This window comes from Epinephelus lanceolatus, chromosome 15 (assembly GCF_041903045.1).
Source record: "Epinephelus lanceolatus isolate andai-2023 chromosome 15, ASM4190304v1, whole genome shotgun sequence".
Lineage (NCBI taxonomy): Eukaryota > Metazoa > Chordata > Actinopteri > Perciformes > Serranidae > Epinephelus > Epinephelus lanceolatus.
This window is the reverse complement of record NC_135748.1, coordinates 28575123-28587639: the sequence shown is the minus strand read 5'-3', so window position 1 is coordinate 28587639 and position 12517 is coordinate 28575123. Positions and strand designations below refer to the sequence as shown.

Below are 12517 nucleotides of genomic sequence, written 5' to 3'. Positions count from 1 at the left end.
AAGGTCACATGTGTTCTGTTGTTGTTTTTTAGGTTTCCTTTTAATTACATTTTCTTTTCTAGGGCTTCTTTAATGTAGCAAATGTCTGTAGGAATAAGTCTTTTGATAGAAACGTTCTATACCACATTAAAATACTCCGCTTGTCTGCCAGTCAGCCAGTGTGTGTGTTGTATGTGAGCATGCACACACACAGTGGAGCAGCTCACCCCTCTGGCAGGTCTGTGTCATCAGAGGGAGGATGAATGACAGGCTGGTTAGTGATTTGCATGGCTGTGGTGTTTAAAAGGAGCTGCAGGTGCAGGATTCTCCGCACAGATGAATGGACTCTTGAAGCACAGATGCTCTGGGACTCTCCATCTGTGAATGTTAGGTAGCCAGAGCAGCCTTTGATGGTTTTAAAAAGTTTGTTGGCTAGACGTGCTTCTCTGAGAATGCTCCTTTGGATCAATATGAAGAACGCACAGTCTCCTGGTGTGTGTTGTCACCTCTGATAGAGACAAAAGGAGCAATACATAGAGAGATATCTTTAAAATGGAGACATTCGCACCAGCTGGCAACTGAACCAAACAGGCTTTCTGTGATGACATCGCTCATATTCGTGCACTTCCTTCTCCTGGGGTTAAGGGTCATCGACACCACCGCAGGCACATGGAGACGCTGCACAGGTAAGGCACTACTTTTATTCCGTTTTACCTCAGCTTTACTCTCCATTACCTCAGCTCACTTCACCACATCTGATGTTCAGTTAATGATTATTCAGCGGATGGTTTAGGGTTTCACCTGAAAACCTGGGAAACCCCTCCAGCTAAAATTCTTTTGGCTAATTCCAACTGTCTGCGTCTGCTTACAGTACAGTGGGAGTGTTTGTGTCTGCAGTATTGCGTGCAATATTAACTTAAATTAACTTCCACAAACAAGTACAGACATCTGTTGGGATTCCACAACAATTCTGTACACATCAGAATATGAGGACGAACAGGGTGCATGTTTATTTGATGTCTCATCAATTCAGGGCAATTCTCTTCTATTATTCCCGCTTTTCAAAGAACGCCTTTCTTAATAACTACCCCTCCTAAAAGCTCCTATAGCTCTGCCGCCACCCAGGGCTATTTCTCACACACTAGGGGGGTCAGGACTCTGGTGTGCTGTGACATTAACTGATTTATTAGTTTATAGCGGGTGTTCCAAACCTGTTTAACACGTGTCCTCATAAAACAAAGCTACTGTGTGCGTGCTTGTGCCTCATATGGAGTATATTAACTAATGAGCGGAGGTGAAAGAGGTTCCTTTACTACTACTTTGTAAAAGTCCTGCATTGACAGTGTTAATTATAATCAGGAAAATGTACTTAAAGTATTAAAAGTAAACATACTCCATCTCCTGTGACTGTTTTACAACTATAGCTTTGTTATGTCTTTAGATTACTATGTGTAAGTAGCATTTTACTCGTGTTTTTGGGTGGAGCTCATTTTTAACTTTGGCAGCTAATGTTCATTGGCATAGATTTCAGGGGGGACACAGGGGACACCTCCCCCTCATTATTTAGAGCATGTTAGTAGCAGAGGACTTTTATTTTGACAAAATTAAAGACATTTATATCATAAATTGATGGAGAAAAGGCACATATTGGTGCATAAGACTTCCTCAGAAATTTTGTGGTAGAGGACCAACCTGGTCTCACTTTGAGGGCTTTGAAATCTGGGCATTAGGCATTGACTTGCAGTGTCATACCCTATAGCTTTCATGGTGCCAAAGACCATATCCCCAACCCGGTCTCACTCAGAAGTTGTCAAAATCTGGTGCTTGGGCAGTGACTTGCGGCATCAGACAGTGACGAAAAAGCTGTCCTTTAATGTTGGCATTATACGCTGCCAGTCACCGTTATAGTTAAATGGTGCTCGGCGATGTCAGGAGGAAACGGGGCAAGACACAAAAAGAAAGTTAAGGTGACAAAGTTTGAGTAGGGAGGGTCAGAGTGGTGGTGGAAAGGTCTGACAAAGACCGACCGTCACCTGGGAGAGCAGTGTTTGCATCTCGTAAGATTATAAAGCCAAACCCTGTTCTTTTTTCCTAAACCCAACCGCATGCTTTTGTTGTTGAGGTCAATTTGTGGTGTTGTACTGACATAGTGCTTTTATTTTGAAAGAGACTGTATGTAAACGTTGAATAACCTGTGAAAACGGAAGTGTACTTTGAGAGAAGACAATGCATGTAACAGGCAGAACTTGACACGGTGTCTCAGAACATCAACAACCAACACACCCAGGGTACCTTTCACATCATATCTGGATGTGGAAAGTCCATGACCAAACGTTGTAACAGCAAACTGTAAAGTTTCAAGAGCTGGAACCATAAAATGTTCAGCATTTTTGTATGAAAAATAATCAAAATAGTCGGCAAGTTATTTTCTGTCAATCCACCAGTCGTTCCAGCCCTACTTGTATACAGTGTTGGGTAATTTCATTTATAACACAGCATCATATTTTTCAAATTTGTCATATGTTTTATCAACAAAAATCTTAATATTCAATTTTTAAGTGACAAGTAACTAAAGCTATTTAATAATAGTAGTGGAATAAAAGTAATACATCCCACTAAAATGTAACAGAGTGAAAATATGACAAGAAAATACTCAAATAAAGCGCAAGTACATCAAAATTGAACTTAAGTGCAATACTTGAGTAAATGCACATACTAACATTTCACCACTGCTTTTCTCCTCTCCAGGTGTTTAATTTGAATCATTAATGGAATCCTGTGGAAAAGTCTGAAAAATCATAATTTGGGAAGCAGATAATCATTTTGATTATTTGTTATCCCATTATTATTTCAGAGTCCCTCAGATTCATTTTGCAACCTCTTCAGGGAGTTTGGACCCCGAGCTTAGGACCAACTGGTTAATAGTATAGAAAATTCCGCATAAAAAGATTGAAGCAGTAAAACAACCTTCCTGACCTCTTTATTTTGTTACTGTCTGCAGATTTGCTCCCTCTGGATCTTCTGTCTTTTGTCCTGGAGAGGGACACCTCCAAACTCGTTCCAGGGGTGCACATGAAGCAGGCTGGAGGGGTGAGGGGTGTGCAGTTATCAAGCCCTCATACCTCCATGAGCTTTCTCTCCTCCCAGGTGCTGGCGAACTGCGAACTTTTGCCCACAGAATTCTCCATCGTTGTGACGCTGAAAGTCGGTCACATTGCATCCAAGGTGAGCATCCATGAGTGGTGGATGAAGAACTTACATTCTTTAAGTGAAAATACCCATAACACAATGAGAAAATACTCCTTATGAATAAAAGTGCTGCATTCAAAATGGTACTTAAAGGTCCAGTGTGTAGGATTTAGGGGGATTTAGTGGCATCTAGTGGTGAAGATTGCAGATTGCAACCATCTTAAACTTCTCCCAGTTAGAATTCCTTCAGTGTTTATTGCTCAGGAGGTTTTTTACTTTGAGCTGGATTTTCCACAGATGTCTTTTCCTCTCCAAAACAAACAACTGGGTGGTTATATTCAGTAAAACACTGAATAGTTGACGTTCACTTTTTTCGATGCTGCTCAATGCAAAGGGGCTGCCAACTGTCGTGGCAAACATGAAAGTACGAAAGGCCCTATCTAGAGCCAGTGTTTGGTTTGTCCAGCGGTGCAACATGGCGATCTCTGTGGACAAGGACAAGAAAACATACTTATATTTAATTTCTGTGAATGTGCTTTGTTACTTGTCAATCCTGCCAAAACAGTGTCTGAGTGTATTTCCTGTTTGCCTTTCAGAGAAATGAATACATCTTTTCCTTGATGGAGCCAAAAAATGCAGATAAAAGAGGAGCGGGGCAGAAGGAGGAAGAGGAGATCATTAAAAGGGACATTTTGGAAAGGAATAAAGAAGAAGAGCAACATGAAGAGAGGGGGAAGGAGAGGCGAGTCCAGAGTACTGACGAACGTGGACGGGTCATCCTGGGAATGAGGCTCTCGAGAAAACGTCTGCATTTCTTTTTGAAAAGTCACGGAGGGGTCGTAGAGCATTGGGGGTTTCAAGGCGCTCGGCTAGCTGACAACCAGTGGCACACTCTGGTTTTAGTTGTTGCCAGTCATCGTGTGAAGCTCACAGTGGACTGCAGCTCACCCCAGGAAATGTAAGTGTTTTTTTCTTGCTTCGCTCTGTTCTCTGTTCATGGGGTGGGTGCACTGTCTGCCTCCCACCATCCTCTCTTCCTGTTGCCTCTGAATTCCCTTGAGGGATAGTAGATCCTTCACCACAATACAATGGCAGTGCTCCAAATCTGCTCACACCCCGCAGCCATATCACAGTGGCCTGACAGTGTGTGATAGATGTTTTTTAGTGGAAACTCCCTCTGGCACACAGAAGGGAGGAATATCAGCTCCCATACGGTGCCTATATGATACTAGTCCTGTCTACAAACACAAGAATGAGAAGACTTTTTTAATTATAGTGACTTTAAGATCATTTATAGAAGGAAAACAACTTAGCTCAGCTATTAGAAATAATTATGTTTCTCTATGGCAAACAGAATTCCCTCCAGGCCTTTACCCTCAGACCTCAACATTGAGGGATCGAGATTCCACATTGGCAGTCGGGGGAGATGGAAAGGCTTGTATTCAGTAAGATTTCCTCATTACTAACTTTCATGAGAAATAAGCTGCTAAAATACACAATTAATACATTTTTCCTTCATATCTGCTGCCTCGTGCAGGGTCTGTTGCGACAGCTGGTTTTGGTGCCAGGTTCAGATGCTACCCATTATGTCTGCCCCTCCTCAGACCCCCAGCTAGCAGCTCTGTCAGTACCACCACTTCTCTCAGACTTATCTGTCACAGGAAGGGAGGACGGCAACCATGTGACTTCCTATGGTAACTTCCAGACGGATTCTACAAGACATATGATACAATATGATGAAAGACATGACATGTTTTCATGCTTCTTTGCCTCTTTGATTATCTGCTTGTCTCTGTGATCAGAAACAGAGCGGGTGTCAGTGGGACTGGAGCAGTCGTGCTCAGAGTTGCAGCAGGGCCAGATGTGGTTCAATCCGCACAGGAAAGGCCTCTACCTCTGCGACGGTACAGTGTGGATCACTGTGTTAGAGGGTGAGAATCCAACATCCAACCATCAGCTCATGAGCATGTTTTGACTCAGCTGAAAATGTACATAATTCTTATCTCTGCATCTGCTCAGATCATAAACGACTGGACTATGTGGTGGAGCATCAAGTCCTCACCACCAGCTCAGAGACACATGATGTAGAGGTATCCTTCCATTTTGTAAAAAAAATATATATATGTTGTGCCTATACTAGGACTCGTTAGAAAACCAAGGGCTAGAGAGAAGAGAAAAAAATTCTTTAGGGGAGTTTTGTGTTTTTTTCAGGACCAGGTTTTCAGAACCAGGGTGTCAGGGATCCCACAAGGGGTCACGAGATAGATCTATGGGGTCACAAGATGAATACAACAAAATGGATGGTAAATGGACTCACATTTGAGTAGCATCTTCTCCGACCACTCAAAGTGAATTGCCGAACTTGCCGAACGAAAATTATGTTTATTTTCCAGACTTTTCTCTAATTTTGAAATGATTTTTAAAAAGGCTGTGAATCAAGGTTCTAGACAGAACTTGTGTTTCGTCAGCGATTCTAATTCAATACAGTTTTTGTCAAATTCAGTGAATAGTTCCTCACGGTCCACTAGCTGTCCATTCTGTGTGCGCATTAAAAAATTCATTGTTCATACATAGCTCTGCTCTGTAAATGGGAAACAAAGTGGCTCCACTCCCAGGTTGTCAAATACCAACACTTTGTCATGCCCCTCAGCATGTGATACTGACACCAAAGGCACCCTTTAGCATCCATGAGATGTTCTGGGCTTTCAGCTAACTCCAATGTAAACCCATCTGTTGCAATATCTGATGCTCAGAGCAACTGATATAATATATAAAGTGAGAAAGTCTGTGTAGCGCAGGCAGGAGGGCAGATGGATAGGTCAAACAAATGCAGACTTTCACCCAGGACACTGCTGTTTGTGTCCTGTGTGAAACCAAAAGCCATGTGACAGATTTACATCACGTTATGTACATAGATTGACCCAAAACATGATGTTTTGTCAAAACCTAACCAAGTGGTTTTATTGCCTAATCCTAATTGTGACCATTTGACAACCTTAGCCACGTTATGAGTTTCACCCAGGAGACAGTTGTGTGTCACATACAGAAATTATAGGATGTGTCGCATGAAGACACATCACACACACCTGAGACACCTGAAAGCGGCAGTATTTGGAACATGTTGATGGCTCTGACCAAGCCACACAACTCTATTCCAGCCAGTCAGCGACAGGGGGCATTCATGCTTATGTACAGGACAGGGAAAAGGCCATGGATGTATAAAGAGAAGGGCAGTGAGAGTGAGAGGGACAGTAAATCTGTACTGAACTTTGTGCGGAATATCAGTCTTTCTCCAGAACAGCTGATTCAACCTTTAAGGCTGTACAAAATGTTCAGAATACTTTTTTCATCTTTTTTTTTTTAATCCAATCTTTAGGTGTTCCAGGTACCTGGCATGGGTCTGATGGCTGCTATGGCTCATCGGTCAGCCTCTGGCTCCGCTGTATATCTGTGGGGTCGCACAGGTTTCCAGCTCTACCAGAATATCAGCACATATGAAGCTTTGGCTTGGAGACACTTCAGCATGGGCAAGAAGGTATGACAAAAAGGAAGAGATGGGTTATGTAATATAAATCAAGCACTTGCATCCACCTGGTCAAAGTAGTGTAGAGAACTGATATTTCCAGGATTTTGTTACTCTAATCTGGATATTCCTGTTCTCTCTTAACTCTGATCTAGACATTTCTGGTGGTGTCTAACTCTGGAGGGGGGACAGACAAGCGTAAACACTCAGAGACTGACATATCTGTGATTTATAAGTGGAGCAAAAGAAGGAAACGGTTTGTGCGGTTCCAGACTCTGCAGACTCTCTGTGCCCGGGACTGGGAGGCCTTTAACATCAATCGGCAAACCTATCTTGCTGTGGCCAATCACAGACAAGGTAAAAACTGAATAACTATCAAATGACTACTTTTAACTTCCAGAAATCCTGACATGACATTCACAAACTCTACTACTCTCTGTCTTTTCTGGTTTGTCTTTCAGGTGATAATAACCACACTATCAACAGTGTGATATACAAATGGAACAAGTTGACAAAGTCTTTTGAGGTTCACCAAATGCTGCTGACCTCAGGAGCCTATGACTGGGAGTTCTTCACAGTTGGACCGTACCATTTCCTGGTGGTCGCAAATGCCTTTGATGGAGTAACCACTTCTGTGGACTCAGTCATTTACGTTTGGGTCAGTGGAAGCTTCCAAGTGTTTCAGACAATTAAGGTGAGTGGTGAACACGAAACAGCAAAAGAAATGCAGAATTGGCCTTCAAGGTCTAGTGTGTAGGATTTAATGGCATCTAGTGGTGAGGCTGCAGAACTGAAACTTGTCCTGTTTGCCAAGCTTGTAGGAGAACTACAGTGGCCAATGCAAAGATGTGAATTATCTTAACTAAAGCCAGTGTTGATTCCTAGGATAGTAAAGGAATGTCCTGCCCTACTGTCCCTATGATTGGCTAGTACTCATTGTCTTCATTGGTTAGGCTTAGCCAAAATGATTAAGACTGGCTAGGGCTAGGGTAAGTCAGATTAAGCCGATCAGAGGCAGAGTAAGGCGGGCCATTCCTTTGCTATCCTAGGAATTGTGAATTTGCAGCCCCCAAGGAGGTTAAAAGAGGAGAAGTCATGGCGTCATATCACGTCATATTACTGGAGTACACCATGTGCACAATGAAATCTGGTCTGCAGCTGCTAAAGGCTTAATAGCTGGCACGCTTTCATAGATCATTGGGATGATTGATTTGATTCACTGAGGCGTCCAGATTTGGCCTTGAGTCGAAATATATTTTATACACAAAATAAAGACGTGGGTGAGAATTACAATTCTGAGAATTTGAAAAAGATCATTAATAAAGCCTAAAACAAATGCTTTCTATGTCAATAAATGTTGTATTGTTTATCAGCAGCCATCTATTGGAGTGTACCCAAAAAGTTCTGTGAGGCTGAGGGCACCCAAAAAGGCTAAAAGGAGTGCACCCAAAGAGCACTATAACTTTATGTCTTCATGTCTACATTGCGCATGTGTCATACCTTGTAGCTTCCATGATGCCAAAGACTGTGTCCCCAACCCGTTCTCACTCTGAAGTCGTCGAAATCCATCACTTGGGCAGAGACCTCCAGTGTCAGACACTGATAAAAAAAAGCTGTCCTCTCATGTTGGCATGATACTGTACATGGATGTTCGTCGTTATAGTTTAACAGCACTTGGTGGCGTCAGGGGGAAACGAACAGGACAAGAGTGAAAGTTAAGGTGGCGACCTTCAGAGTGCGTAAGACTGCTGTAAATGTTTAATTTCCTTTGAAAACAGAAGTGTATTTTGAAAGAAGACAGGGCATGTAACAGGCATAACTTAACATGGTGTCCCAGAATGTCAAAAACCAACACACCCAGGGTACCTTTCATGTTGTATCTGCACGTGGAAGATCTGTGACCAAACGTCGATAGGTGACGAGGTCTAAATAGCCTTGCTGGACCCCAAGAGGTGCGCTGGGCTTTGAAGCCAATTCTTGTATTGGCCAAACAGTGGATTTACAACTTCCAGATCTGTCACATGTTGCCACAGGCCCCAGAAATGTAAATAGATGTGTAAATCACACGATGCATTTTTTGAGTGTCACAACCCCTCAAGAAATGACTTGTTTCACTATTAGGGATTTGAAACATTTGGGATTCAGTCCAAACATTTCGTAAGTCTAGGAGAGCCATATGATTACTCCCATTCAAGTTAGCTGACGGCTAAACCAGAAGTTAGCTGCTTGGCTTGCGAAAGTCTGTAGTGATGCGGAAGATCTGAGTAACTTAACACCCTCAAAGTTGAACTTTTTTGGCTTCATGTCCCACTGAGCAGCTTCCATAATACTGACAGGGGCCCCACCTCCAATGCTGTATCTTGATCTCTTTATAAATTCATAGAGAGGGCCTGCTCTGTATATGGATATAAACAGCTCATTCTTAAGTACCAAAAACACAACAACCCTTCTTTTCAGGTGATTATACACTAATGAAAAACTAGTTATATGTTATATGCCATTCCTACAAATAGATGCTTCTAAGTCCTGCACACTGAGGAATATCTGTTTGATACTACACCACAATACTGGGCAAATTTGGAAGGTGTTTGAGCGTGGATGTAAATTAGGCTTAATAGCACTTTTAGGTAGCATTTTGCTGCATGATTTTCCACGCCATTCATCTCCTCTCCAGCTGTGCTTTGATTTCCTCTGATGAGATCTGTATCTTTGAGTATGAAAAACCATCTTGTCTGTACACACTGAAGGAAGGGAACACGGGGAGAGATAAAAGGGTAATGAAAGAGAGAGATGGGGAGCAAGGAACGGGTGTGTCCGTGCATTTAAGACAAGGCCAGAAATAGAGCGTGCGGTTTGCCTCGATTTGCTCGAGAGATAGCAGTGCTTTGACATGTAACTGATAGTGAATCGTATATTTGAATCTAGCCACATTTGAGGAGAGTGTTGACACATTGATAGTCACATAAGGGGATGATTTAGGGGAACTCCACAGCTGGATATGAGGAAGAACACCTTGGGGCAGGTGGAAATTAATCATGTAAAATCATCCAGAAATGAGTGAAAATATACAGTTTTGGCATTTGTTAACATGTGTTACTTTCTTAGCGATCTCTCTTTTCGCTTTTCTGTCTCCAAACAACAGTCAAAGAAGAACTCAGATCTTTAACTCAAGTAAAAACACTGGTTTGTTTTTTATCTCATTGTCAATCTAGACGTTCTGCGCCACAGACTGGGAAATGTTTCAGATTGGCAGCAGAGTTTTCCTCGTCGTTGCCAATGGACACAGACTCCATGGTAACGGACCGAGTCGATACGCCATCAACTCCACTATCTACGAGCTGGACATGATTGGACGGCTGTTCGTCCGCTTCCAGGATATTGTCACCTACAGGTACAGATGTGTAAACACTCCAGTACACCAGGTGCATGTATATGAAGACAGACTGTCAGAACACTTCCTGTGTAACGTGTCTGCTGCCATTTCAACCTCTCCTCATCGCCACATACCTTTCTGTCTCTCCAGTGCGGTGGACTGGGAGTTCTTCACCCTCGGGGAGGAATATTTTCTGGTTGTCGCTAACTCCTTTAACGGAGAGTCCTACTCTCTCAACAGCATTCTCTACAGGTACTCAACGTGTCAGCAACACCCCTCCCAGTGTAAAATAATTCAACCATTCTGACTTTCCTCTTACTCTCTAACGTTGTAATGTAGATTTATGGGGGTATACAGCTTTTGTTAAGCAGGTGCAAATACATATTTCATTTGATTCCTCTCCTCTGTGTGTTTTCAGGTGGCAGGGATATGAAGGATTTGTTCCTGTTCATTGGCTCCCAACCATTGGGTGCAGTGACTGGGAGTTTTTCAGCTCTAAAGGAGAATCGTATCTGATCTATTCTAGTGCCAAAGCACCTCTTTCCAAAGTGTTCAAGCTGAAAACCTACTAGGCCAAAAAAAGAGAGTGTGCATGTAGCTTTGTGTACTGTATTCATGTTTGTGTACATGTTGTCCTATTTTTGTAAGTATCTGTGTGCTCCTGTGTGAGAAAATCTTTGCAATACTATTTGAAATGTGTGAGTGAGTTTAAAGGTATACTATGCAGGATTGTTGGTTGTGCAACATGTTCGCCAGCAGAAGTGAAAGGAAAAGCCAGTCCCAGGTTCACTCTCGCTTGGTGTTTCGATTCAAACAGTAAAGTTGCAGCCAAAAACCTTAACTCATTTATTTATTTAATTTAATTTAATATCTTAAGTTTGTTGAACTTGTTTTCTCAAGTTCAGGGAACTTAACTCAACTCAAAGTACATTCTCACAACTCATGAGCCGATCTATAGGTGTACTATGCTTGCCAGCGAAAGTAAAAGTAATAGCCACACTGAGGATGCAGGAAATTTAGGGTTTGATGCTCAAAATTCCTTGGGGGTGGACCCCAAACCCCATTTCATATGTGAGTCTATACACTGTTTCTTTGGAAAATCCTGCATAGTATATCTTAAAGTAAATATGCCTTTACAATACTGTGCCTCAATTTACATAGTACAGTCAGGACTGTAGGAACCATTAAGGTCATGACCTTAATATTGTTTCTAAAAAATTGTCTGTTTAATAGCCTGCAGAGGATTTTACATTCAACAGAAATTGCACATGGTGGCTTTTGAAGAATGATTTTGGTATTTCTTGGAGTAATTATCTTTAAATATGACAGCTTTCTGCAAGAATTATTAGATTAAATTGATATATGATAAAACGATGTAGCATTTCTTCACAATAATAACGTCCTAGATTATCCTAAGGTTTTGAAACTGGTGCAGATGACTAAATACATGACTGAAGAAAATGAGAAAAAAAAGTAAAGTAAAAAGAAAATTCCAGAGATTTTTTTCACAAATGCCCTGAAGTCCTAAAGGTTGTGGCTAGGATAATTTGGTATAATATTATATAATATTATAATATAAGCATGAACGTAGCAGAAGACCTTTATTTTAACAAAATTAAAGACATTTACAAAATAAGTTGATGCAGAAAATGCACAAATTGATGCATCAGCATTCACCAGAATGCCTTAAATTAAGTGTGTGGTGCTTAAAATTTCCCCATTTCAAATGTGTCTCCCCCGATGTTGAAACAAACCTACACTCTGGACCTGTACCTCATTTCAACAAAACTATCACAAGCACAATATTTTAATGGTAATATATAGATACTTGTTTGCATTGTTTGACAGAAATTAAAAACTCTAGACAGTCTCCGTAAGATGTTCATGATATTTAACATTTTGTTCAGTAACTGGAATGTGTGTTCTCATAAACAATGGACTGATTGTTACTCGTTGCCTCTGACTGCATGAATTATACGTAACAAGTGACAGTAAATTATTGAAATTACAATAAACCAGACTTAATATGTTTATATGCAATGCATGAGTTGTTTATGAGTTGGCTAAACCTCAGCTATGTTCATTTAGAGCTTGTGGGGCGGCAACAAGGGTGGCAAACATATTTCTAAGGTGGCGAACATACCCTGCAGGATCAAAAGTACACAAGTTTTCATTCCAAGTCATTTTGTGGCTAATTAAAATTCTGGTGAGGTCTTTGACTGGTATGCAAACTTATACACATGGCCCTGGGCACATAACTTCCAACCACTATACATCTCCATGCTTTAAACACTAATAAAACACGTTTGTTATAAAAGACTACAATCCCCATATCTTCAAGACAAGACTTGCCGGAAATGTAGTTTTTATGGCTGCTCTGAAAAGAAAATGTAGATATAATCATAAATGTTATGGCTGTATCATAAAGTGACATCAAATTACTGGAATTAAGA

At 41.4% G+C, this 12517-nt stretch overlaps 1 protein-coding gene across 1 annotated transcript; it reads left to right on the top strand.

The window, feature by feature from the left end:
- Window positions 1-332: 332 nt before the first annotated feature.
- On the top strand, window positions 333-12097 carry LOC117267469 (thrombospondin-type laminin G domain and EAR repeat-containing protein-like). The gene is made up of 13 exons (XM_033643395.2): window positions 333-665; window positions 2981-3204; window positions 3765-4126; window positions 4523-4613; window positions 4706-4862; window positions 4971-5099; window positions 5188-5258; window positions 6545-6703; window positions 6847-7048; window positions 7153-7385; window positions 9904-10082; window positions 10215-10316; window positions 10483-12097. Exons 1-13 carry the CDS (start codon window positions 581-583, stop codon window positions 10634-10636), a joined length of 2148 nt encoding a protein of 715 aa, XP_033499286.1. The 5' UTR covers window positions 333-580; the 3' UTR covers window positions 10637-12097.
- The last annotated feature ends 420 nt before the right edge of the window (window positions 12098-12517 follow it).